A 27598-nucleotide genomic window follows, 5' to 3' on the forward strand; every position below is an offset into this window, starting at 1 on the left:
GAGGGATTTAGAGCAGATGATCTCCAAGGTCCCTTCCAGTCTGTAATGACAACCCGTGTGTTGTAGATATTAAAGCTTAATAAAAGTTTAGGAAATTGTTTAGATCCCTGGGCACCTGCTGAACTGGCGCCAGAGAGGAGTCAACTAACTCATTAAAAAAGACGGGGAAGAAAGTAGGGGAGGAGTTTAAGCCAGGCTATACTAAGGTAACTCTTCCACTCCTTTAACCAGCAGCCCCTATCTCTCACCTGTGCAGCTAGGGGAACCACTTTATTCTCTCAACAAGGATGGATGATGAATAGTTCACGTCTCTACCACTGTTTTGCTCAACAAAACCGTCTGATTTAAGTAGTTCGAAGGTTATTACAACCTCCTCTCCCCTTTTAGGACAGAGGAGGAAATTGAAGCAACGAAAATTTAAGGTGACTCTCCCACGATTGCACAGCTAGGAAGCCAAGACTCCAACCCAAGCCTTCTGGCTCAAGATCTCACGACTTCTCTAAACTTGCCTGCCTCTCTCTGATTCCCAGGACTCCCTGCCCCCCGCCTTACTGAAGAAACGTATCTCTGGAGCTAGGGCTTATTCTGGGAGCTGGGGCTCGCGGAGGGACGGAACAAGAGGAGAAAGGAAGGGGGGTAGGGTTGGGGGAAATCTTGGTCCAGGGGCGGGGCCAAGCGCAGGGTGGAATCAAATATAAGGCAGCGCCGCCTCTGCAGAGCTAGGCACTGAGACTTGCAGTAGGATCACCACTTAGAGGCGCGCTCAGTGTGAACTTGAGCTTGACCCCCGCACCAGTCTGAGCCTCTGATCGGTGAGTCCACAGCCCTGGCTGGGCTCGCCAGGCCGGGATGTTCGGGCTGTGGCCAATCCAGCACCCCCCTACCCCTTTTCACTGGCCTCGCCTGGCTCCGGCTGAGTCACCGCCCTCCGGGCGGTCCCCCGCCCTGTCTTCTTCCCGCACTGAGGAACGTCGATGTCCTGGGGACCGGGAGAAGCAGCCGGAGCTGGTGGCAGTCTGGGAGACCTCCTGCTGCCTTCAGTGGAGGGGGTAGGGTGGCGAGGGCTCCAGCGGTAGGGACCTCCCCCGATTAGAGACTCGACCTCGTGATCGCAGGGTCCCACTGCTCCTCTTACCCTCACTCTTCCTTCCCTTACAGGACTGAGGACGTGGAGCAGAAGAAGCCCCCTTTCCACCCAAACCACCATGAGAGTCTTGCTCGCTTCTCTGCTTCTGTGTGTACTGGCCTTGGGCTGCAGAGTGAGTGTCCCTCATTGACCAGCAGTGGGGGTTGGAGGTCGGGAAGTGCGGGCTTCTATAGTCTCTAACTGAGGGTAGGGGAAGAACTGCAAAGAACTAGGGAGCTGGAGGGGGAAAGTCGTGACTGACCCATTGAGGCGATAAAATATACTCAGTAACAAACATGGTCAGATTCCCCCAGTGAGAAATGGGCCATGATTTCAGAATTGGCAACAAGGTATCCTGTGCATAGTAGGCACTTAATAAATGGTCTTGGGATTGAATAGAATTTAGGGAGGGAAATAGAGTAGAAGAGAAACTCTCTCAGGGAGCTATTGCACGTGAAAGAAGGGGAAGTAATTGGGAAGGAAAAACAAGGGCTAAATCCCAGGTCTGCAATGTATATGATGGAGGTTTCTGAAAAGCTCCCCCTGTTACAGGACTCCTCCTGGGGAGTAGGGTGCATGAGGGTGTGTGTGCATGTGTTAAAAGTTATAGCACACGTGAAACAATGAAAACTGAAAGATGGCATGTAGTTAAATATCAAATGGTGTGCTACAGATAATGGGATAGAGAAATCGAGGAGAGGAAGAGCAATGGGGGGGTGATTTTGGAATTGTCAGGGAAAGCTTCTTGGAGGAGGAAGGATTTGACTCTAATCCAACTAATCTGGATCTCAACATCCCAATTTGAGAAGGGAAAGGGCAGAGAGCCCTTGGAGACCCCCTCTTACCCTTCTCATTCCTTTTTCTTTTAGGCTTGGAGAAAACGGGACTATGTATCTGACTCATGTGAGTAGCTACCCCCTGCATAGCCCCCTGCTACATGGGCATCCAGGGGGAGCCATTGGGAGACACCCCTCCCCACTTTCCCCCACAAAAAGCCCCCCCAGTGGTTTTCTCCCCTCCTACTGCCTTCACTGACCACATCTCTCCCATCCCCAGCGGACTGTGGCTGCTTGAATAATGGCAAGTGCATATCCTACAAGTACTTCTCCAAGATTCATCGATGTTCCTGCCCAGCAAATTTCATTGGGGAGCACTGTGAAATAGGTACCTGCGTCCTGCCTGATCCTTAACCCCTGAGCCCTGGCTAGGGGGGAAACTGTCCCAGGGATTTCAGAAGGGGATTCTAGGGGAGAGAGGGGATGGAAAGGGATGACAGAGTCAGGCTTAGGGACTAGACTTGTCATTTAATTGGTTCCCAAAGAGGAAATTCTCTCTAGCAATAATCATTAACTTCCCTGCAACTTAGAGCGTTTCACTGAGAGGATAAGTGACTTGCTCAGGATCACAGTACCAGTATGTGTCAGAGACAGGACTTGAACTCAGGTCTTCCTGTCTTGGAGGAAATGCATTTCTACTACAAAGCTACACATTTAGAGCAGTAACTTGAGACAGGGAAAGGTTGGAGGAGGAGACCCTTCCCCTATGTTTTCATCCTGAACTGGAAGCTTAGTTAAATTGCTTGTATATCTTGTTCCCCCTCGAACTTATCTCAATATCCCCTGATATCTGTTTCATCCCTCAGACATTTCACAAAAATGCTATGAAGGTAGTGGTCACTCTTACCGAGGAGTGGCCAACCAGGACATCTGGGGCAGGACTTGTTTGAAGTGGAACTCAGCCCTCTTGGCCTCTCAAAAGTACAATGCCAACCGGCCAGATGCAAAACAGCTGGGTTTGGGGAAGCACAATTACTGCAGGTGAGAAGAAAGTGACAACTAGCATCCCTCCTCCCCCAATTCCCCCCAATCCCCCTCCATCCCCCTCAAACGGTCTCCCAGGATACGCTTTTTTTTTCAGTTTTGCGATCTTTATTCATGCATACAATAAATCTTTTAGAGAGCAAATCTCTTTATTTCCTAGCTCACTACCCAGCTTAAAAATATATCATCTGTACCCTCTTTGATACGACTCTTCCAGGAAATTCCTCTTATAGCCATTTATTTTTATATGACTGTCGATCATCTTGTTCTAGCCCTAGGCTCTGGGCCTACCACACCAGCTCTTTGCTGAGGAGCCTCAGGATAAGAGTTTCTGGGAAAATCCCAAGGGATGAGGGGCATAGGGAAGGGGGCTGAGTTGACTGCAGGCTAGAAACTCACTTCTCCTGAGAGCCTAGGAGGACAGACTTCTGATTAGGAGCACACTAACTCCACCCCCCTCCTCCAAACTTTCCTGTTCCTATTGAATATACCACTATCCTCCCAGTCACCCAGGTTCCCGTCTTCTGAATCATCCTTGACTCTTCTCTCTTCTCACCCCCTCCATATCCCATATCCAATCAGTTGCCACATCCTGTTGATTCTGCCTGCACAATATTTCTCACATTTTCTTTCTCTCCACTCATGTAGCCAGCACCCTAATTAGTTGGTCTGCTTGCTGCCATTCTCTCTCCCCTTCTTCAAACCATCCCTTATCCCACCTGCCAAAATAATCTTCTTGATGCCTATAAGTCTGACCCTGTCACTCCCCTGCTCAAAATCCTTGGTAGCTTCCCGTTGCCTCTAGGGGAAAAAAATGCAAACTCCTCTACCTGGACATTCGCCTTCCAATATCCAGATCCATCTTACCCCCTCCAGACTTATTTGACATCGCCCCTCTTCAGGAAGGCTGCATTCCAGACAAATACGCTCCTTCTTATTTCCCAAGCCCAGCAATCCTATCTTCTGCTTCCATGGAGGCTTCATTCTCAGTAGCTGTCTCCCATGTTCATTCATCTCTTTTTCAGAATCCATACCTTCCTTCCAGGCCCAGCTCAGCAGATCTTCTGGGGGACCCTCCAGTTCTTTATTCTGAAGCTCTTTGTCTGGTCTCTCTGTGCTTTTGCACCTTTGCCCTGCAACTTATCTCTGTTCATTTTGTATTCCACCTCCCACCCCCTGCCCCACTAACTGAAAAGTCAGCTCTTTGAAGGCAGGAATGATTTCACTTTTGCCTTTTCATCCCCAGGGCCTAGCCCACTCAGGGGTGTTTAAACACTTGTGTTTTTTGTTGGGTTGAATGACACCCCTCCTATATTTCTGCTTCTTCCTATGTGTTTCCAGAAACCCAGACAACCAGAAAAGGCCATGGTGCTTTGTGCAGGTTGGCAGGAGTCAGTTTATGCAGGAGTGCAAGGTGCCGCAGTGTCCCACTGGTGAGTGATGAGAACCTGAAACTGGACACTGATCCACTGACCCTTCACTCGCTCCCACCCAAGAGCAGGGAGCTGGGGGTGGGGGGAAGTGGGATGTGTGTGGAGTCCTGCCTGGCCCTTAGTGACCTAGGACCTCTAGGGAGGAGAGAGGAAGAAGAGAGGGGGTATCTTGCTTGCCATGAGACACCTCCCTCATGATGTCCCTATCCTCACAGTCAAGGACACAGAACAAGGAGGATTCCAGTGTGGCCATAAATCAATGACTCCCCGCTTCAAGATTGTCGGGGGAAACAGAACGCCCATCGAGAGCCAGCCTTGGTTTGCCGCCATCTACATGAGCCACTCAGGGGGCAGCTCTTCCTTTAAATGTGGCGGTGCCCTCATCAGTTCCTGCTGGGTGGTCAGCGCTGCACACTGCTTTCCGTAAGTCCTTCTTAGATTCCCCACCCCAGAGACTTCCACAGATTCATATTGCTTCCCTGACCCATGATTCCAACGTCCCCTTTCTGCCTCTCCCCCCCAAAATCTATCCCCCTCCCTCCAAGGACAATGACAGGGCCCTTCCCCTGTAGCCATGATTCTCTATGGTTCCGGGGTGATAATCACCATCCTAAGAGTAGAGTGAGGCCAGGTGACTCCTGAGGGCTGAAGGGAATGGGGTCCTCCACCAGTGGTTATTGGGTCTCGACATTTTTCAACTTTGTCCCTACAGTAAACTTAAAAAGGGGCAGAGCTACTTTCTGTACCTGGGCCAGTCAAAGCTTAACTCCGAGACCCTTGGAGAGATTCGGTTTGAAATTGAAGAGCTAATTTTACATGAGAATTTTAGCACTGGAGCCATCGCTTATCACAATGATATTGGTGAGTCCAAGGAGGGGAGCACTTGGGGAGAGAATGTTGGGGAAACACAGGCATCTCCCCTCACTACAATGACATGAGGTAGATGGGTTTAGGAGGTGATCTTGGTGAGGAGTGAGATCCTGGAGTTGCCTGGAGACCCTGACGTACAACATCAAAGCAGGCGTCTGGGTGAAAACTGTAGCAGAAGCAGCTCTCCAGAAGCGATCCTAGGTTTTTCAGAAGGACCAGCATTCTCTGGCCCTGGTCTGAAGGGTAGGAGCAGAGGAAAGAGCTGTAAAAGAGAAAGAGCCTGGCCAAGGCCCCTGGAGGCAAAATTTCCTGTCCTTTGAACTGGCATGGCATGACTTGGATTATAGCTGACCTCAGGGAGAAGGTATCTAATCTGACCTAGGTGTAAAAAGAGACACCTCCTTTCCTGATTGGCTCTGGTAGGCAACATGATGTAATAAATAGGGAGAGAATTAGATTTAAACTCAGGAGAACTAGGTTTTTATCCCAAATCCATTATGACTACCTATGATCTTGGCCAAGTCAATAAGCCAACAAGTATTTATTAAACACCTACTATATGCCAAGCACCATGCTAAGCTCTGGGCGTACAAAAAAATGGCCAAAATGAAAAAAAAAACAGTTTCTGCCCTCAAGAAACTCATGGTCTAATAGGAGACAACATGCAAACAATTATGTAGAAACAAGATATGTACAGAATAAATTGGAGATAATCTCAGAGGGAAGACATTGGCATTAAGGAAAGGATTCTTGTAGAAAGTAAGATTTAAGCTGAGACTTCAGGGAAGCCAGGAGGCAGACTTACTTCTTTCTTTGCCTCAGTTTCTTTATCTGTAAAATGAGATATTTGTATAGATGACCTCTGAGATACCTTCTGGAGTTAACATTGTGTGATTCTGAGGGGCAGGGAGGCTTCTAGTTGACCATTCCCTAGAGTCTGCCATTCATAGGATCATAAACTTAGATGCCCCTATTTTACAGAGGAAGAAATTAAGACCAATAGAGGTTAAGTGATTTAGGTACCAAGGGTTACAAAGCTAGTTAGTGTCTGAGACAGGGTTTGAACCCAAGTTCCTGTGACTGCAAATCCAGGGCCCTATTCACTTTGTCATTCTGCCTCTCTGCTCATTCTCCCCCATCCCATGTCTTTCCACAGCCCTGCTAAAGATCCGTTCCAAAACCGATAAATGTGCAGAGCCCTCCAGAACTGTGCAGACCATTTGCCTCCCCTCAGCACGTGAAGATATCCCCGTTGGCAGTGAGTGTGAGGTGACTGGCTTTGGATTGGAAGAGCAGAGTAAGTGACACTTGGAGCAAGGGTGGTGGCGGGAGATCCAGGGGGCATCAGGTCAAGCCAGGCAAACTGACCTGTGTAAGCCTGGGAGGGTTCTCAGCTTGGAGCAAGAGAAGGTCAAAAAGTCAGACACTGGGAGGTTGGGAGGCCTTTGGGCTTTAGAGAGAGATAAAGCGAATGGTTCTGGGAGCTATAGGACAGTGGAAATAACCCAGGCACATATAGATATTTTGGGGTTGAAGAGAAAGTGAGTACTCTCCCTGACAGAGAAGGAGAGTCTTGCTTTGGTGGGGGCAAGAGAGGTCAGGAAAGGACAACAAGAAAGAAATATTTTAACTCAAGCCGTTATCCTCACTTTCCTCCCAGATGACTACCTTTATCCTGAGTACCTCAAAATGGCGGTTGTGAGGACAATTTCATACAGGACATGTCGACAACCTCACTATTATGGCTCTGAAGTCACTCCCCAAATGTTGTGTGCTGCCCATCCCGAGTGGACATCAGATGCCTGCCAGGTGAGATCTGGAAGGGTCCTTGTCTCCTCCCCCTGCTTCTCCCCAAAGCTTCCTCATCATCTCTCCTACACCTATCCCCATGGAGGAGGGGTTTTTCTCCTCCATACACCCCAGACCTCCCTCCTCTGGTATCTTTCATGCCCAAGAAGCCTAGAATGACAACTAGAAGAGATACTGATATTGGTAACCTATGAAAGGCCTTACAAGATTTTCGTCAATAAGTATATATTTAAAGTAACTTCTACATTCCCAGTTCTGTGCCTGGCACTGTAGGGATGCAAAAGTATAAGACATGATGCCTGACCTCAGAAGTTGATTATCTAGTTAGGGAGACAAGACAAAATGATGAAAGCTAGAAGATAGAATATAGTTAAATGTCAAATGGTATATTATAGATTATAAATGATACAGGAATCGAGAGGAGAGGAAGAGCAGTGCAAGGTAGAGTCATCAGAGAAGGCTTCATAGACAAGGTTGGCCTTGATAAACAGGCATAGTTCAGATGAGAGTAAAGTCAGCTCCTTGCAGGTAGGAATAATTTCATTTTTTATTTTTTATCCCTGCACATAACATAGTACCTGGTGCATAGTAGGTATTTATTAAACACTTGTTGATTGGTGGTCAGGAGACAGGAGAGGGCCTTCCAGGTAGAGGAGAAAAACATAACTGGAGCTTCAACAGCAAGAATGAATGTACCATGGTAGTGAGACACTAAGAACTTGGCCCAACTAGAGCAGAGAATTCATGTTGGGGAGAAATGGGAAATATGGATATACAGGTAGGGTAGGAATAGGTTATAGAAGCCTTGAAGATGAGGACCAGAATGTCATAAAAGGCTTTTAACTCTGGGAAACTCCTCCATCTCTCTCCCTGTCTCTCTCTGAATGAGAGACAGAAAAAGAGATAGAGGGGAAAAAATGAAAATAATAGAAGAGTTGGAATAAGACCCAGGTTAGGTTTGTAAATTATACCTCCTATGTATTGCAGTCTAGTAGATGTTTGGAGACTTCACTGAAACATAAGAGATTTAATTACCCCAAAGTAAATACCATCATGACATGAAAAAATGGACTTTTCTGCCATTCAAAATATGTGCCTTTATAAAAAGTCATGGTAAAGTGCCCTCTTCCACACCTCTTTCAAGGCTCTCTGCTTTCCCTGCACTCAGCCCTGTTCTGGGTAGCAACTCTGATTCTCTTCCCCAGATACTCACCTTCTTCTTCTTGTCTGTTTCCCAGGGAGATTCAGGTGGGCCTCTGGTCTGCCCCATTGATGACCGTATGGCTCTGGTTGGCGTTGTGAGCTGGGGCCTTGGCTGTGCCGAAAAGAACAAGCCTGGTGTTTATGCTCGCGTCTCTCACTTCCTACCCTGGATCCAGGCCCACACAGGTCTTCCTGGTCCCATCTGAGGAGACCCTAGGAAGCTTAGGAAGGAGAAGGCCATGCTACTCCCTCTTGCCCTGATGTCACCATTTGTGCCTCGGATTCATCTCTACCAGGCACAAAGATCCTGAGAAGACTTTCTCTAGAGAGATATTCTCTATATGTGGGCTTCCTGCCAGGGAATACAAAAACAGATTTCACCTTCAGGTTGGGGCATAGGCACTAGCTATCTTGGACCTCTTGGCCAAGATGGTTGGATGGTGGGGAGGGGTAGGTACCTGGTCACCAGAGTCAGAGGCAGATGTTTTAGAGTTTTCACAGAGATTTTAGGCCCCTAAGAAGATCTGGTTACTTACTAATGGTGAATCCCAAACTGTATCTGGAGAAGAAGTCAGCTCTCCAGAGCAACCTGCCTTCACCATGGAGCCCAAGTCCAGATGCTTGCAAAATACAATTATGACTTGAACTCTGAGCTCAGGGCCCTGAGTTCATGGGACTATGGCCAGTGTGGAAATAGATATCAGTGGTGGGGAACCTAGTGAGATAATGGGAGGGGTCCATGTACTCCCAATGGACTAGTCGGGAGGTAGAATGTTTGTGACCCTCTGCCCATGGCTTTGAATGTGACTATCTGTGTGAGCACTGAAATGTTCTTTGGTCTTGGGATGTGGGCATGTACCTGGGTGCTTTCCCTGGCAACAGTCCTAGTCTTACCCCTGCTCTCCTGAAGTGCCCTCCTCAGTCCTGTTATGAGCGGGGCCAGGGTGACTGTGACCGACACTGAATGTCTAGGTTTCTCCCAAATCCTTATTCCTCTTCGATAATTACCCTCCCTGCTTATCCAAATCTTACTATGTGACGTGAGGGCCGGCCCCTTGGACTGGATATTTAATAATTATTTTTGTTATTTATTTTTATTTTTATTTTCATAGTACCACTTGAGCATCATCAATAAAAACATTTCCTTCTTCTGAAAGACTTTGGTTCTCTCTTGGGGAGGGAGGGGATGGAAAATGATAGCAGGTCCTAAAATGAAATGAGTTACTTCATGAGGTAATGAGTTTCTCATTTCTGAGGTATTCAAGAACACTTGAAGGTGCTCTAAAAGGAAAGTGGCTGCATTGGACTAAATAAATTTTGAAATCTTTTCTAACAAAAAGATTCTCCGATAGAGCTATTTCCGTAAGAGGAATCATCAGAACCATATATCTGCTTCAAAAATTAAAAGGAAGTAATACCAGCAGCTGTCACCATTACAGTCACATGGTTTAACCCCTAGTTGGAAGATATCCTAACTCCCATCCTGAGCCCAAGCCTATGACCTCTGCCCAGAATCACCTATTCATGATTTAAAAGCCTTCTGTTCCCTAAACAAGTAAAGAGGTTCAGAGAAGGAACTTAACCAACTCTACCTGGTACATTCTTCCTTTTAACAGATGGGAATACTGAGACCCTTAATGCAAGCCACAGTCAAGCAGAGGGGGACTCTGGGATCAGGCTGCCATGCCAGCTAAACACCAGCTTCTGCTTGTCAAGTCTCTCAAAGGAACGACTCCCAGGTTCACCTGGGGAGGTTGAGCAGACATTGCGCAGACATACCTTGGGCAGGCAGAGGGAGGGATTGAGACCAGGGAGTGAGTATTCAGCCAGCAGCTGGGGAGTTCCTGACCTAGGGAGGGCTCGGACTTCCTAGACACCACAATCACCCTAGGATTCCAAGGGAGGATGTTCTAGGATCAAAGACTGAGCCCCCAGTTTGTGTCAAACAATCAACAACTAGGCACTGAGTAAGACACTGTCAACATCCTGCGCTCCTTTAGCCAGAGTTCCTAAAAACACAATTCTCTGTATACCATATACCTGGAACTGGGAGATACAGCTTATCCACGATATTGATGGGAGGATAGACCAACCTCTGTACCTACTCCCTCCTGCCCCCCCCCCCCCAGGGGAGGAGCCATGAGGATTGGATCATTAGCTTTGAGAGATGGTGGTGAGTAGGAGGTTGACAAGGTACCGGTCTCTGAATGAATCTCTGATGTTTCTAGGGGTAAGTTGCAGGGGACTCAGTACCCTCTTCTGCTTCATATTTTTAGATGGCTCATATGACTCCCACTAAACCACTCAGATTCTTCCCTCTGGTGTGGGACTAGAGTTGGTTGGGTTTTTGGTACTGCAAGAACTTGCTCAGGAAAGACCCAGGGAGCAGCCAAGGAGCCCAGCCCAGCCTCTTTCTATTCTGTCTTCCCAGGGGGCCAGGAACCATCCTGTCCAGGCAAGAGCAGCTTGGGTGCCAGGGCTTTGTAGAAACTGAAAACAGGAAATGTGAGCACCAGGGGACAGGTTGAGCAATGAGGCAGTAAACACCCTTTGTAAGCTCTTTCTCAGTCTACCCTACTACTCCTTCCCAGCTGCCTCTAACATCTTGTTTGGCAATTGCTAGAAGTCAGCCACTTCCCAAAAGAACCACTTTCCAAGAACTTGCTTCCTTGCTTCAGATGAAACTAGATCCCATTTCCAAGCAGCCTTCTCCCAGAGTAGGAGATGGGGAAAGCAGATGCCTGCCTTTTGAAGGACTTCTGGGCTAATGGTAAAGTTTATTGAGACTTCAAATAGTTCCCCCACATACACCCCACCTCAAACCTAGATCTCTATTCTGCTTTGAAGGACTACCCCAAAAGGAGGCTATTTTGTGCAACTAAGTTCAGAATCTAACATCATTCTTGTGCTAACCTCGATACTTTCTGCTGCAATCTGGATTCCATTGCAACTATTTCCGTTTTCCTCTCATTACATCCTCATTGAAGACTCAGTGGCCTTCTCCACTCCCTGGTCTCTAATTTGGTCTCCATTCATGCTCTACTCTCCACCGTACCCCCTCCTCTTCCAGAAGGAAGCATCTGGGAGCTGAGAAGTCGGACTGTCCATTTGGATCAAACATAGGAGAGAGGCGGTGATGGAGCGGTTGAAGCCCCAGACGCAGAGCAAGGAGGGAATGTTGTGATGTCACAGCAAATCTGGGAGGAATCATATAAAGGAAGGCAGCAGCATGAATTGGGAAAGAAGAATTGAACCTGAGACCTCTGGTTCGAAAACTTAAGCAGGAAGAGGTCAACCAGAAGCGAACTCTCCTCCCTCAAATTCTTCCGGAACGCTTGGTCTCTATTTCTCCTTCGTGCCTATTACATTCTAGCTGGCATCACATGATCTTAGATCTAAAACTGTAAGAGACTTCAGAAGCCGTCGAGTTCCAACTCCTCGTTGTACAGATGAGGAAACTGAGGAACGCAAAGCTTAGGTGACTTGCTCAAGGTCACATGGGTATTAAGCGGCAGAGCCCAGATTTTCCCTCTGTGAATTATTTCCTATTTATCCTAGATATAGCTTGCTTTGTATATATTTATTTACATGTTGTCTCCCCATTAGATTGTAAGCTCCATGAGAGCAGAAACTGTTTTTTTTTACTTCTTTTTGCATCCACAGTGCTTAGCCCATAACAGGAGTTTAATAAATGTTTATTGAATGAATGAATGAATTTGAACCTCTAAGTTTAATCTTCTTTTTACTGTACCTTTCTACCTCCTTTTGGACTTACATTCTTCCTGCCCCCTCACATTCCACTAGAAGGTCGTTCCTCCTGGGAGAGATATTTCTTATTTATCTCCAGATCTAGCACATTACCTGGCACACAAAGCAGGCATTTAAACATTTGTCCACCTGAGTTGAACTGAATATAAATTTGGCTAGCAAGATCAGAGGAGAGTTGATAGTTGAAGGATCTAAAAAAAAACAAAATGTTCAATGGTATGAACAACTCCTGATGTGGAGACTCCATCCACTAAGAATAGCAACTTTTTGGTTAAATCTTAGTTTTAGAGAAATGGCTGGGAACACAAAGATGTTAATTTATTTACCAAAGTTCATACAAATAGGATCAGAGTAGGACTTGAAAGCTTTCTAGCCACTGCTGCCTCCCAACTACAGCCATAGATAAATCTATGGAGTAACAGAAATTTGTCTTCACTGACCTCGTCTTTTCTGTAACTTTTCCTCTCCCTTTCCATGTCTCTCCTCTGAGCAGAGGTCCTGCTCTATGGAGTAAAAGAAACTTGTCTTCACTGACCTCTTCTTTTTTGTAACTTTTCCTTTACCTTCCCATGTCTGTCCTCTGAGCAGAGGTCTAGTGTCCTTTTGTCCAGGACAAAAAAGTCGAATTAATTCGTACTATGGTGTCAATGACTTAATAGTTTATCCAAATGAATTAATAAGGAAAGATGGAATGTCAAGCATCTGTGCAGGAGAGATTTTCCTGGGCTCCCAAATCACCTTGTAACTTTCCACCTCTTTGCAAGGTCAAACATCCATGGCCCTGCCTAGCCTGGGAAGGGAGCAGGAAAGAGTTTTTCCATACCCTTCACGCCTGTGTAAGTGTAAAACTTCCACTGATGGTCATTCCAATAACAACCTCAAGCCACTTCCAATCCTGTGACTGTGGTTCTGACTCTGACTTCTCCAGAATCTCCCCTACCTTGTGACACATTGTCATTAGTTTAGGGGAAGGAAGTTTTTGTGACTTGGGTAGTGTCTGTTGGAAAGAGAGAGGGGGAGAGAGAGAGAGAGAGAAAGACAGAGAGAGAGAGACAGAGAGAGAGACAGAGAGAGAGAGAGACAGAGAGAGAGAGAGTACTTTTTTTTTTTTTGGTGAGGGCAATTGGGGTTAAGTGACTTGCCCAGAGTCACACAGCTAGTGAGTGCTATGTGTCTGAGGCTGGATTTGAACTCAGGTCCTCCTGACTCCAGGGTCTGTGCTCTATCCACTGCGCCATCTAGCTGCCCCAGAGAAAGTACTTTTCAAGAGATTACTCTGGAACCCAGAAATGGGTTTGGTCATATAATAACAATAGATGGGAGCAGCTAGCTGGCACCATGCCTAGAGTGCTGGACCTGGAGTCAGAAAGAACCGAATTCAGTTCCTGCATCAGGCACTTACCAGCTGTGTGATTCTAGGCAAGTCATTTAACCACTCCCAGCCTCAGTTTCCTCACCTGTAAAATAGGTTGGTATGAGGATCGAATGAGATGATATTTGTAAAGCAATTTGCAAATCTTAAAGATCTATGTAAATGCTAGCTTTTATTATTTGTATAGCACTTTACAATTTACAAAGGATAGCGTAGGAATCTTCTCATTTGACTCTTTTTATGTAATCTCTCTGAGCTTCAGTTTCTTCCTCTTCAAATAGGGGTAATGATTAATAGTACCTATGTCACCAGAGAAGTAAATGAGTTAACGTATGTAAGGGTTTTTTTTTTTGTTTGTTTGTTTGTTTTGTTTTATTTGCAAATCTAAAGGCACCCTGTAAGTGTGAGCTGTTGTTACTTCCATAACCTAGCCAAGGAGAGGTCACCAGCACATGGTCACTGCTGAGTTCTGATTCTGACACCATGAGCTGCTAGAGGGTGACTGGGTCCTGAGTGTATGACTAGTCTTGGTGGGCACGGAACCTGATTCTTCCATATTCCTTTCTGGGATCCACTCTGTCTCCTTCTAGGGGATCTGTCCAACATGCTGGAAGCCTTCTTATAACATTGTGGTTATGAATGCAATTCTCTCTCCTTTTCCCTTGGTCTAGCCATATGACCAATCCATTTCCTTTTTCTAGTCATACATGACTTAGATAATAATAGTGTACTAAAAATGATTTAATCAAGCAACCACCTTGGATTTGTGATTTCATTAGTGCGAGTGCCCCTCTACAGGGCTTACTTCAACCTTTTTTTAGCTTAGTGAATGGTCATTGGGAGTTACTGTAATGGAGATTTTACAAGGTCTCTCTACCTCTAATCCCCCACCCCCTAAACTCAGCAATTATCATTCTTCCCTTTTAAAATACATCCAATTAAATGTTTCATAGGTTTTAACATTATGACAATAGCCTCTAGCAACTTAATATTTTCACAGTATCCAAATCAAAAGGAGTTAAATTCTCCAATGACAAAATTTTATCATCCTCTTAACAGCATTTCTTATAGAATGTGTATGTGTGTGGGGGGGAAGAATGCAAGAAAATTTAGGAACACAATAATAACATTCACAATGTCATGAATTTAAAACAGGAATTAAAACTTAGTAGTAATCAGATGACATCAAATCAGTCAAATGAATTTCCAAATTATCTTACATAGAAAATCATTCAGGGCAGCTAGGTGGCACAGTGGATAGAGCACCTACCCTGGAGTCAGGAGGACCTGAGTTCAAATCTGACCTCAGACACATAATACTTCCTAGCTGTGTGACTCCTGGCAAGTCACTTAACCCCGATTCCTCACACACACAAAATAATAAATAAGTAAATAAACAAATAAAAAGAAAAAAAAAGGAAAATCATTCATCTTACTACCTTTGGCATTTTATATTAATCGTGCCTAAAATCCAGTACAGAGTTATCCAGCATGGAGTAAATTCATTCAATTAAAGAAATAACAGCAATTAACATTTACATAGTGCTTACCAAATGCCATGTCAAGTCTACTTAAGCACTTCACAATCATGTGATTCTCAGAACAACCCTAGGTGGTGGGGCTATTTTTATCACTTTTATAGATTAGCAAACTGAAGTAAACAGAGATGAGATTACTTGTCTAAAATCACTCAGGCCACAAATTTCCGGAGACTGGATTTTTTACTAATATTTTTCTTGAACCATGTTCTTTTGCCTTATTGCCAAACTGCATTATAATTTAATTTCAGGACAAACATCAAATAAGGCACAAAATCGAAATTTGAATTTTCCCAAGGGCCATGTACTCCTAACTTCACATTATAGGGCCTGTTACTTTAGTGACAAACATTTAAAGTTGCAGTCTTGTGTACCCATCCCCCCATAAAATCATAAGGATTTTATATTCCTCACAAAGCAGCTACAATAATGGGTATATTATTTTCTAATGGTCCTCCAAGGACTGGATTTTAATATACTATCTTCAAATAATTTCATGTTTCAAATATATTACTATATAAAAATGCACAGCAGAGAACAAAAGAAAACATACAAGGAAGCAAAAAAAAAAAAAGATGGACAGCTCTGAATACAATTTGTAGTATTTATAATACGGGCTTTCTTGTTTTTGTGTTTTTTTGGTGAGGCAATTGGGGTTAAGTGACTTGCCCAGAGCCATACAGTAATATGGGCTTTCTTGAAACGTAAATTTATTGCTGTATATTGTGAATCCTCTCTTATGTTCTCCTATGCACATGACAATCCTTTTTTTCTTTTCTTGTCTTGCATTTAAGTTTCAATATTTAAGTTTATGTTTCTTTTTTCTTATTGTATATTTAAGTTTTAGTTTTAAGTTTAAAATAAATTAATTAAACAATTTTTAAAAACCCAAATATATTACTACAGTGTCCATATCATAAATAATAGCCACATAGTGTTTCTAATATCCTTCTTATCAAATACCTTGTGGTGACATTTCTGATTTACCCAAACAATTAAGTTTTATTATTCACAGAAGTAACACAAAGCTTTTTTTCCAAATTAAATTTCACTTAAATTCAAGTTGCTCTCTCAAGTTGCTGTTCTTCATGGGCAAGAAGCAAGACAGTTCTTGACAAATTCAAACTGTAAACTTGCTTTGAAATTTAGCCCAAAATGACTTCCCTTTCTTTAACCTGTGGTTATATAATGTTGAATAGCTCTCAGGGGATGGGGGTGGAGATGTTGGTTCAGAATTTCCCTTCCTTTGTCCTTTCTCTCTCTCTCTCTCTCTCTCTCTTTCTTTTTTTTGGCTATGCAATGGGGTTAAAGTGACTTGCCCAGAGTCACACAGCTAGTAAGTGTTAAGTGTCTGAGACCAGATTTGAACTCAGGTCCTCCTGACTCCAGGGCCAGTGCTCTATCTAGTTGCCCCTCCTTTGTCCTTTCTCCCATATACATCTATGGCCATGTTCCTAAGTTCATCTATACCCTTCTAATGTCTCTTAGGACAGAAAGGATAGATATGCAACTTAATTCTCATCAGGGATTGATTGATAAAAGCAGAGATAATAACTTCTGCATCATATGATTGGGTGGTTCTAGCTCTGCCCAGTGCTTTTACATAATCTGTTATAAACATGGGTAGGAGTCTCATTTTCTCCTTGACAAGTTGCTTGAAATCTACTGCAATTAATAACCGTACCTAAATTGGGGAGTCTAATACAATTTACAGCAAAATTTCTAATTGCAAAACACACACCAATTCAAAAATTTCTTTCTAAATTGATTTGTACTGAACTTTAATTTGTAACATTCTCAAGTACATACTGAGATACAGTCTTCTAATAAAATTTATTTACTTTTTAGTTGTTCCCTGATTTACATAAACTTTTCTCTTTTTCATGAACCCAGGAAAGAGTTAACAATTAAACTCTTCATCTCAAGGTGGATGCCAGAGTCTATTCTTATGCGTTGGCACTGAAACAGGTCAATGCAAAACCCTTTTAAGTGTCATTCCTGAAATTCTGAAACTGACCAAGACTCACCTCTATGTTTTTATAAATGAGGCCAATCTTTCACAGTTTGGACTTTGTATTCACGTGGCTAATGTAGGTTTTGAATTAACTTTTTCATAACATAAAGGTAATATAGAAAGCAAACAACAACAATTAAGTTCTTAAGTGCCAAAGCTATTCAAATTGTCAGTTACAACCTATTTTTTTTTCTTCACTTTGGAGTTTCACTGACACAACTTTCAAAGTTTTGTTGTTATTGTTCAGTTGTGTCTGATCCTTTATGATCCCATTTTAGGTTTTCTTGGGAAAGATACTGGAGTGATTGGCTATTTCCTTCTCCACCTCATTTTACAGATGAGGAAATTGAGGCAAACAGGGTTAAGTGACTTGCCCAGGGCCACACAGCTAGTGAGTGTCTAAGGCTGGATATGAACTCAGAAAGATGAGTCTTCCCGACTCCAAGCCCAGCATTCTATCCACTGTACCTCCTAGTAGCACTTTCAAACTAGCTTCTTTCTAATCAGTGAAATGACCTTCCTCTTGTAGCTGTAAAACAATAAATCTGTTACTCTCCAGGGGAAGAGTGATAAAAAGTCCATGCAACATTCACAGTTATGTTCTTAATTTCCTTAAAACAAATTCTAAAGAATGTTAACCCAAACTCACTAAAATATTCCAGCATTTATAAAAACATTCCAACCACAATTTGGAAATTCACAATAGAGAACCTATATTTAAATCACAAACTCAGTTTCTAATTAGTCTACAATGTCTTAAATTATGTGGTCTGAGGGAAAAGATTCCTTTTCTTCTTATTTGTCTTTCTCTCTGCACTCTCAAAACTTGGCCAAAGCTTAGAAATATATAGAGAAAGGGAAACTGTCATTCTCAAGACTTAGAGTACTCCACAGAAAGGTTCACATTCTTTTTCCCAGGAAAAAGTCCACCTGCAACGTTAGAGATAGTGGACCAGACTTCTTTGGATAACAAACCAGATAGGTTTCAAGGGTAAGAGATTTCCTTGACAGAAGAATAGAACAGTGACTAATAAGAGAACTGGATTTCTAAACTTGGCTCATTACAAGACAACTGAATTTCTGATTACTTTAGTAACTGAAAAATGTATTATGCTGGATCCATTATCTAGTAGTGGGCTTTTCCAAACTTGTGTAGGCTGGACCTCCAATAAGAGACAGTCTATGGCTGGATGCATACTTGAAATCTTGACAGGACCTGCCAGATTTTATGCTCCATTGACAGAGCTACCGAAAACCCCAAGTCACCTCCATGTCACAATGGGGTAATGGAAGATGGTTTTACCAAGTCAAAAATCTCCATCTCTGTCACTGAATCAAGTACGGTGTAATGGAAGGAGCTCTGAACTTGAAGTCAGAAGACTTGGGATTGGATCGCGGCTCAGCTGCCTCCTACCTTCACTCTCTCTTATCTCCCACATCTATTCAATTATATTCTACCTCCACAACATCACTGGCATCTCTCCCTTCCCTCCACTCATAATGCCGCCATCATTATCACCTCTTACCTAGACTCCATTAGCAAGAGGCTCCATTAGAATGTGAAATCCTTGAGAACAAGGGTGATCTTTTGCCTTTCTTTGTATCTTAAGACCTTTGCACAGTGCTTGGCATACAGTAGGTATTCAATAAATGTTGCTGATTGCCTGAATAATTGGTGTCCCTGCCTCCAGTCTCTTCGCTGTCTAATCCATATTCCATGAAACTGCCAAAGTAATTATTCCTATAGCATGGGTATGACCATGTCATTACTGTAAGATCCAATACAACTCTTCTATCTGGCATTTTTTTTCTTTTTTTGGCTAGGCAATGAGATTAAATGACTTGCCCAGGGTCACACAGCTAGTAAGTGTCAAGTGTCTAAGGCGGGATTTAAACTCAAGTCCTCCTGACTCCAGAGCTGGTGCTTTATCCACTCTGCCTAACTGTCCCAATCTGGCATTTTTAACAGCAACAACAACCCTTTATTTGCAAAGCACTTTATGAATGTTATCTCATTTAATCCTCACAACAACCCTGTGAGGTAGATGCTATCATTATTCCTGTTTTACAAACGGAAAACCAAGGCTGAGAGCAATTACATGACTCCCCCAAGTCACACAGTTGGTAAATATCTGAGGTAGGATTTGAACTCAGGTCTTCCTGATTCAAGTCCAACACTCTATCCATGGCACCAGCTAGCTACCATCACAAGCTGGCTCCAGTCTCTCCTTCCAGACTTAGATCTTAGATCACCTCCTCTCATTTGCCCCAAGGTCCAACCAAACAGGCTTACTTGCTGTCCTTCACTGATGACATCACATTTTCAATCTCCATGTCTTTACACAGGTTGTCCCCAATTGCCGGAAGGTGCTCCATTCTCTAAGTGAATCCCTAGCTTCCTTTAAACCTCAGCTCCAGAACTATCTCCTGTATGCATGATATCTTTTCTGATGCTCTGAGCTTGAAATTGCCTTTTATTTATTTTACACTTTGTATATAGTTTGTGTTTCTCTCTCTATAGATGTATGTTTATATGTACATGTATGTGTGTGTATGAGTGGGTATACACACATTTCTTTGGAATGTAAATTCCTTGAGAGCAGGCATTTTTTTTCCCTTTGTGTCTCTGGCATCTGGCACATAGTAGGTACTTATTGATTGACCTATTTCTGTGTGACCTTGGGAAGGCCACCTCACTGCTTTCAGCCTAGGTTTCCTTGTCTGTAAATGAGGAGATTAGAGTATATCATCTTTTAGATCCCTTTCAGGCTTAATCCTATGATCCTGCCAAAACACAAATGTCTAATCTTAGTGGAAAGTCCATATAAATACATACATGTAAATTGTTTATGAACCAAACTAATCTGTATAAAAGTTCTTTTGTAGCCACTAAGTAACCGATTAAAAGAATCAAGTCCTGCAACTAGGCAAAAAGACTATCTTATGATGCCATTAGCAACTGGACATCTGGCCGGATAAGAATTCTAATAGTCTACTATGCCCTGAGACATCACCAGATGCAGAACCAAAAAGGAAGAAACATGAAGTTAAAAGGTATGTTCCTCAAATGTTCAAATCCAAGCTGGCTTCTTACTGGCCACAGACTATGTGACCTTAGACAAGTCATTTAGATCCACCTGTAAAATAAAGAAGGTGGATTAGATGATCTCGAAGGTTTGTGTTGGCTCTAAATCCTGTGATTCCAGGGTTCAGTGGGGGGGGGGAGCGGAGATTATTCTAAGTTCAGGAAACAAAGAAAAGGGCTTGTGAGAGAGGAGGCTAAGAGAAAGTAATTAGGTTTATTTGACTGAAGTAAAGCTTGCTATTATGAAGATCTCCGGAGTTGAAGAGGCAATATTTGAAGGGGCTTTGGAACCCAATCACAGACAAGGAAGACACCAAAAGCATCCTTGGTGCTGGTTTGATCTGATCTCTCCTCCAACTCTTTGATCTCACATTTGCTCTGGTCACCAGGTGCTTGCATGATTGCCACTTCCACTGACTATTCATCTGGTTCCTACACCTGCCTCTTGTCTTCTCCCTTCCCCTACACAATTCCATACAGAGAAGGGACCCTTCCCAGAGACCTTCTATAGAAACTGCATTTTCTGTGAGATGCCACCAGAGGCTGGACCCCTACTGGTGCATGTTCACCAACAAATAATAAGTAAGGACTGAATAAGAGTGTATATATGAAAATGAATGGTGTCTCTGCATGTTAGTATTGTTGAGGCTTCTTAGTAGATCTTTCGTTGTTCATTTTTTCTTCTGTCATGTTCAACTCTTCATGACCCCTTTTTGGGGGTTTCCTGGGCAGAGATACTGGAGTGGTTTGTCATTTCCTTCTCCAGCTCATTTTACAGATGAGGAAACTGAGGCAAACAGGGTAAAGTGACTTGCCCAGGGCCACACAGCTAGGAAGTGTCTGAGGCCGGATACGAATTCAGGAAGACTAATCTTTCTGACTTCAGACCTTGCACTCTATCCACTGAGCCACCTAGCTGCTCCCAATAGATCTTTAATAACCAACATAAAGTACTTTCAAAAGTCAGAATTCCATGTCATTTGGTGATTTGTCCCAAACTTTCCCTTCTCTGACTTCAAAAATTTAGTAACTGTCAGAGCCTCACAGCCTTTGATTGCCAGGGTCCCACAACCTCTGATACAGTCTCATGAAGGACAAGTTCAGAAGGTGTCATACATGGTGCTGTCACTGACCTAGTGACATGTTCTCTGAACCTCAAACCACAGGCAGCTTAGCCTGGCACACAAGACGTCTCAAGGGATACGCACAACACAGAGGAACAGAGAGATGCAGTGTGGGAGCCAACCAGCCACACCAGCCCACTGCTGCTCTATCTCTCTGACTGTGACAGCAAAGGGACCTCACCTTGGCTGACCAGCTCCCTCACAACCTCATGTTCCCTCTTTCTCCTCCTCCATCTGTCTTTTTTTCCTCCCCTGCTCTTTCTTCTTTCCTTCTTTCCTTCCTTCCTTCCTTCCTTCTTTCCTTCCTTCCTTCCTTCCTTTCTTTCTTTCCTTTCTCTTCCTTCCATTCTTTCTTTCTTTCTCTTCCTTCCCTTTTCTCTCTCCTTTCTTCCTCACCCTCATTTCTTCCCCCCTCAAGAACAATCAGTTCAGGGGCAGTTAGGTGGTGCAGTGGATAGAGCACTAGCCCTGGAGTCAGGAGAACCTGAGTTCAAATCTGGCCTCAGACACAAAACACTTATTAGCTGTGTGACTCTGGGCAAGTCACTTAACCCCACTTGTCAAAACAAAAAACAAACAAAAAAACAAAACAGAACAATCAGTTCTACAACAGGAGACCCAACCAATCACACCAGTCAAGAAACTAAGCTTCTCCATTTATCAGCTAGTTTTTCTAGTCTCCCGATCAGCGACCTTGCTTTTCTTCACTGCAAAGGGGACACAGAGAAACAAATGAAAAGGATACTGAGCAAAGTGAGACAACTGAGAGTGAAGAAATGATGAGAGAAAGTTGGTAAGGTTAATCAGGGAAGACTTCTGGAAGAAGTGAGCTTTAATCAGAGTTGGAAGGCAGTAGGGAGAAGCCGACAGTGTGGAAAGCATTCTAGATTTGAATCCCTGTTACTACCTGTGTGAACTTAAGTAAGTCACGGCCTTTCTGAGCCTCAGTTTCTTCACTTGCAATATGAAAGGATTGGATTAGTTCAGGGATTCTAACCTTTTTTTAGTTCATGGGCCTCTTTGGCAGTTAAGGAAGCCTATGAACCCCTTCTCATAATAAGGCTTTTAAACTCATAAAATAAAACTCATGGAATTACAAAGGAGGCCAATTATATTGAAATACAGCTTTCAAAATATTAAAAAACAAACAAATTCATGCACCCCGGGTTAAGAAACCCTGGACAAAATCGTTGATCTCAGAGGCCCCTGCCAGGTCTAAATCCAATGATTCTAGGATTCTGTGGGGAGATAGTCTCAGGTTCAGGAAATGAAAAAAGGCTTATGAGTGAGGAGGCTGAGGAAGAATAATTAGATTGGTTTGACTCAACCAGAGGTTGGGGGAGACTCAGAAGTTTTTAACCTGGGCTTCATGAACTATATCTATATCCATATCTATATACAGGTATCCCTTCCACATCCCAACTTTCCCCATTGCAGTTTTGATATGTTGCGGGTTGGAATAAGGAATTAAATGGGAATTTTGGGGGAGTTTTGTGGAACCCACAGATGACATGAGAAAGCCAGAAGATGACACAGAGCCTATCACCAAATTCTTAACCCAACTTTTACAATAATGTACTATAAACACCCCATAAAAGAAAAAGAAAAAATTCAAACTTCTCTGGTTTGAAGGGAGGGCCAAAAAATTTTACACAGATTTTCCAGGTCAAATAGAGTGCCTCGCCCTCATGTACTTAATATGTATATAATTTATATGTAATGTATATATAATATATACTTAATATGTACATATAATATGTATATATTTATATATTAAATGCTTTAAATTCGTATCTACATATATAACTATATTAATATAATTGATTTCTTTTGTAATCCTGGATATGTTATTACATACATTTAAAAACATTATACTGATAAAGGGTCCATCAGCTTCAACCAGACTGCCAAATGGATCCAAGATAAGACAAACAGTTGCTATAGAGGAAAATCTGCACAATTGAAGACACAATGTTTGGAGGTACCTTGAAACCCAAGCTCAGTTAGAGAATCTCTGATGAGAAGAGTCTCCAAGGAAGATGCCAGGAGTCCTCGGGGCTGCTCTGATCTGGACATCTCTCCTCCAACTCTTTGATCTACCATCTGATGAGTGGCAGCTGGGTGTTAGAGTAGGTAAGTCTCTGGGCCAGAAGCCACAAGACCTGAGTTCAAATCTAGCCTCCGATACTTTCCAGTTACATGATCTTAGGCAAGTCACTTAGCACAGTGCCTGGCACATAGTAGAAGCTATATAAAATGTTATTATTATTGTCATCATCATTATTATCATTATTATTATTATTATCCTGTGTTTGAGTAGCTGATACCTCATTGATTACTCTCCTGACCCCTGCCCCTCCCCAATACACCTGTGAGGGCCTGGGGCACATGAGGAAGGAACAGAGGCAGAGCCTTTCATCAGCAGGTCAGGTTAACTAGAGGAGAGTGAAGTCAAATAGGCATTGTCCAGGGTGTCCTGAGGTTCCTGGCGAATTATAGGACTAGTTTTTTTTCTTTTCTTTTAAAGGCATTATACAAAGGAAGGAAGGGAAGGGTGGAGTTAAAAAGACAGTGGACAAAGATAGGGGAGGGGATGATTGATCTTATGCCAAGAGACTTGGGTCCTTTGCCTGGGGCCCCCATGCTCAGTCATAAAGTTGTAGAATATGAAAGCTAGGAAAAACATTAGAAATTATTTAGTCCAATCCTAGGGCACAGTTTAGAGACTCCATAGACCGAGGAGGGAGGAAAGAGTTCCACACCACACCCTTAGGGTCCTCAACCTTTACCCCAGGGCAGATAGATGTGTAATGTTTTGGCTAGTTCTTCTTCCTCCCTCACACCTGTGTGGTGACTCAGGCCCTCCAGGTAGTGCCCAACCCAGAAGGGAAGTGACTAAACAGCAAAACTCTACTGGGACTGGGCTAAAAGAGGAGGGAAATGAGGGAAGCGTAGTTGGGTAGCTAGATTTGATCCTTTTCCTCTCTAAGGTCTCTCTAGGAGCTGGAAGAAAGGGTGAGGCCATTTGCGTGTGGTGGTCCTCAAACCTTTTCTTCCCCCATATCCCCTCCCCCAGCAGGATGTCCCTTAACTTCCAGCCTCCTTCTCTACCCTGGGAGTAGAAAGGAAGAAGAGGAAGTATTTGAAGCAAGTTCCAGGGGGCTATGAAGAAAAGAAGGGAGAATACCAGACTACCCAGACATACCTCTCCCTTGGGAGTCATCTTATTAGATGAGTTATAGTTATATATAGAGAAAAAAAGGTGTGTATGGGAGCTGGGGCTCATCTCAACAACTTCCAAAGCCTTGAAAGTCCAGGAAAGTTGAGGCAAAGAAGATTGGGTAGCATGTGGGCAGAATCAGCCAGAACAGATGACTTTCTAGGGGATACACCTGCCCCTGTTGAAGTGAAGTTAACTGGGAAATGCAAATGTGCTCAATTTTCCTGGAAAGCCATTTGACAGCATGCAGTGATTGCCATAAAGTGTAGGGGATCCAGGCAAGAAGGAAAATACAAAGGATATATGGCAATTTGGAAAACCCATAAGAAATCAGACGAAGTAGAAAAAATAAAACCAGGAATGCAACAGGCGCATTGATTGCAACTATTTAAAATATCTGAATGCACAATCGTTGTTGTCTGTCCTTCTTGGAGAGGACCAATGACATCAGGAGGGTGACGTCTTGACCTGCAAGTGAACTGGATTTAAGTGAGGCAGAGCTAAATGTACAATCATAAGAATCAGATGAAGTCCTAGAATTAGCTATGGATTGTTGATTCGTTTTTCAGTCTTGTCTGATTCTCCATGACCCGATTTGGGGTTTTCTTGGCAAAGATAATGGAGTGCTTTGCCATTTTCTTCTCCAGCTCATTTTAAGGATGATGATACTGAGGCAAACAGGGTTAAGTGACTTGCCCAGGCTCACAGATCTAGTAAGTGTCTGAAGCCAGATTTGAACTCAGGAAGACTCATCTTCCTGATGCCAGGCTCGGGGAAAGGAGAGGGGGAAAGACTCTGTCTAATGGGCCACCAAGCTGCTAATAGTTTCTGATAGGTTTGTGTTAATTTCCCAATGTCTGTCTCTGTAATTTTGACAGTATGGGCACTCACTCCACAATCCTGCATCTACAACCCCTCTATACCTGAGCTGACGGGCTTTGAGACCCAAAAAATTCATCATTCTATAGCCAACTTGGTGATGAGATTCTCTGAACTTCGGCTGGTCTTTCAACGTACAGTTGATCACCAGGCATGTATGATTTTTTTGTTACAAATTTTTTAAATGCAGAAGAGTGGGAGGAGCATGACCAGCTTGGTTAAGTTACTCATCTTCCATGGGACCAAGATCCTCAACTCTATAATGAAGGTCTAACCTGAACTAGATGGCATACAAAAGTCCTTTCTGGTTCTGTCAATGATCTTATTCTAACCTTGCAGAACTAATGCTGGACCTGATGGAGCGTCAGCACTGTCAGTCCTGTCCAGCATCGAGGCATGAATCCTGGAGGGAGTTTGTCTCTAAAAGGATTAAGCTCCCCTTTCTCACTTTCTTTGACTTACCAAGTCTCCCACCCCAGAGGGAAAATTGCTTAAGGTTTAGATTATGGCTTGTGTCTAGGACTCTCCAAATCAGAGAGTGAAAGAGGTACTCAATGTACAATGTGAAATAGGACAGGGATAGGTAATTTATTCCTACACACGAAAGGACTGTTAAACACAGAACACTCCAAAGTGAGCATTAACAGAATAAATTAAACAGAATTCAGTAACTTGATTTATAACTACTGTTACACTCTGCTAGGAGGTGGAAGCTGATACTTGACATAAAGAAATGTGTAATACTACTAATTAGATATTTTCCATTTCATCTTGGCTTGGCATTGTCTATAAAACAGCCAAGCTTGGGCTAGTCCCATTCATGTCAGTGCTTGCCCTCTACAATTAATGGAGTAGTTGTCAGAGACATCTCAAACTTGCCTTCCCCCAGCCTCCATTCAACTCTATACTCCAAGGATACCTTTAAACCTTTCAAACTCATAAGGTCACCTCTAATCCTGAACACATTTGCCTCAGGATATATGTTCACCTAGAAGAACACAAAAAAAGGAAAAAGCATCCAAGGACTTTGAAGCAAGCTTTTCTAATTGCAAGTCTCATGGACCACCATGATACCAGGGTATAGAAGGAGGGGGGTGGTCCTTCCCCAACCCTCAATGGAGTCACATGATACCACCCTGAGACAGCCAGAAGCACTCTCTCTCTCTCTTTCTCTCTCTCATGATTTTGATGTATGAATAGGAGACATTTTATTGGAAGAGAGCTTTTAGGGAAATGTTTTGTTCTAGCAAATCAAACGCTTTTTTTAGGTTATACATTTGTAGTCATATAAAACATATTTCCACATTAGTCATGTTGTGAAAGAAAATACAGACCAAAAGAAAAAAAAACAAAACCTCAAGAAAAATAAAGTAAAAAAAGTATGCTTCAATCTATATTCAGACACCATCAGTTCTTTGTCTGGAGCTGGATAGCATTTTTCATCATAAATCCTTCAGAGTTGTCTTGGATCATTGTATTGCTGAGAATAATTAGGTCAGCCACAGCTGATCATCTTACAATATTGCTATTGCTTTGTTACGTTTCACTTTGCACCAGCTCGTGTGAGTCTTTCCAGGTTCTTCTGAGAGCATCCTGCTCATCATTTCTCATAGCACAATAGTTTTCCATCACAATCACATAGCACAATTTGTTCAGCCATTCCCCAGTTGATGGGCATCCCCTCAATTTCTAATTCTTTGTCCCCAGAAAAGAGCTGCTATAAATATTTTTGTACACACAGGTCGTTTTCCTTTTTGTTTTTGTTTTTGTTTTTTATCTCTTTTTGGATACAGACCTAGTAGTGGTATTGCTAAGTCAAAGGGTAGGCATGGTTTTATAGCCCTTTGGTCATAGTCTCAAATTGCTATACAGAATGGTCGAATCAGTTCACAGCTCCACTAAGAGTGCATTAATGTCTCATTCCCCCCACAGCCTCTCCAACATTTGTCATTTTCCTTTCCTGTTCGATTAGCCAATCTAATAGGTATGAGGTAGTATCTCAGAATTGTTTTCATTTGAATTTCTCCAATCAATAGTGATTTAGAGCAATTTTTTTCCCATATGGTTATAGATAGCTTTGATTACTTCATCTAAAAACATATTTTTGATCATTTATTAATTGGGGAATGGCTTTTATTTTTGCAAATTTGACTCTGTTCTCTATATATTTGAGAAATGAGGGCTTTGTCAGAGAAACTAGCTTCAAAATTTATTTTCACAGTTACAATTGCTAAATGTATTTCCTTCCATTCTATTTTCCTGCCCTGTTTATTCTATTCTCTCTCTCTCCTTTCATCCTGTCCCTTTTCAAAAGTGTTTTGCTTTTGACTACCCCTT

General features: G+C 43.1%; 1 protein-coding gene across 2 annotated transcripts; it reads left to right on the plus strand.

The window, feature by feature from the left end:
- Nucleotides 1-728: 728 nt before the first annotated feature.
- On the plus strand, nt 729-9394 carry PLAU (plasminogen activator, urokinase). Of its 2 annotated transcripts, none has more exons than XM_027857332.1 (11): nt 729-812; nt 1159-1259; nt 1996-2029; nt 2183-2290; nt 2769-2943; nt 4288-4379; nt 4595-4802; nt 5092-5240; nt 6406-6546; nt 6910-7058; nt 8297-9394. In XM_027857332.1, exons 2-11 carry the CDS (start codon nt 1206-1208, stop codon nt 8465-8467), a joined length of 1281 nt encoding a protein of 426 aa, XP_027713133.1. In that variant the 5' UTR covers nt 729-812; nt 1159-1205; the 3' UTR covers nt 8468-9394. The 2 variants fall into 2 exon arrangements, with proteins under 2 accessions (XP_027713133.1, XP_027713142.1); XM_027857341.1 differs by lacking the exon at nt 729-812 and adding an exon at nt 972-1049.
- The last annotated feature ends 18204 nt before the right edge of the window (nt 9395-27598 follow it).

The sequence above is a fragment of the Vombatus ursinus genome, unplaced genomic scaffold, assembly GCF_900497805.2.
Source record: "Vombatus ursinus unplaced genomic scaffold, bare-nosed wombat genome assembly UNPS02000749.1, whole genome shotgun sequence".
NCBI classification, from domain to species: Eukaryota; Metazoa; Chordata; class Mammalia; order Diprotodontia; family Vombatidae; genus Vombatus; species Vombatus ursinus.

Excerpts from the sequence above, each read along its gene's own strand:
- PLAU (XM_027857332.1), top strand. The coding sequence starts at position 1,206 with ATGAGAGTCTTGCTCGCTTCTCTGCTTCTGTGTGTACTGGCCTTGGGC. Across the intron at positions 1,260-1,995 it reads TACTGGCCTTGGGCTGCAGA|GCTTGGAGAAAACGGGACTA; the intron begins GTGAGTGTCCCT and ends TTTTTCTTTTAG. Across the intron at positions 7,059-8,296 it reads GGACATCAGATGCCTGCCAG|GGAGATTCAGGTGGGCCTCT; the intron begins GTGAGATCTGGA and ends TCTGTTTCCCAG.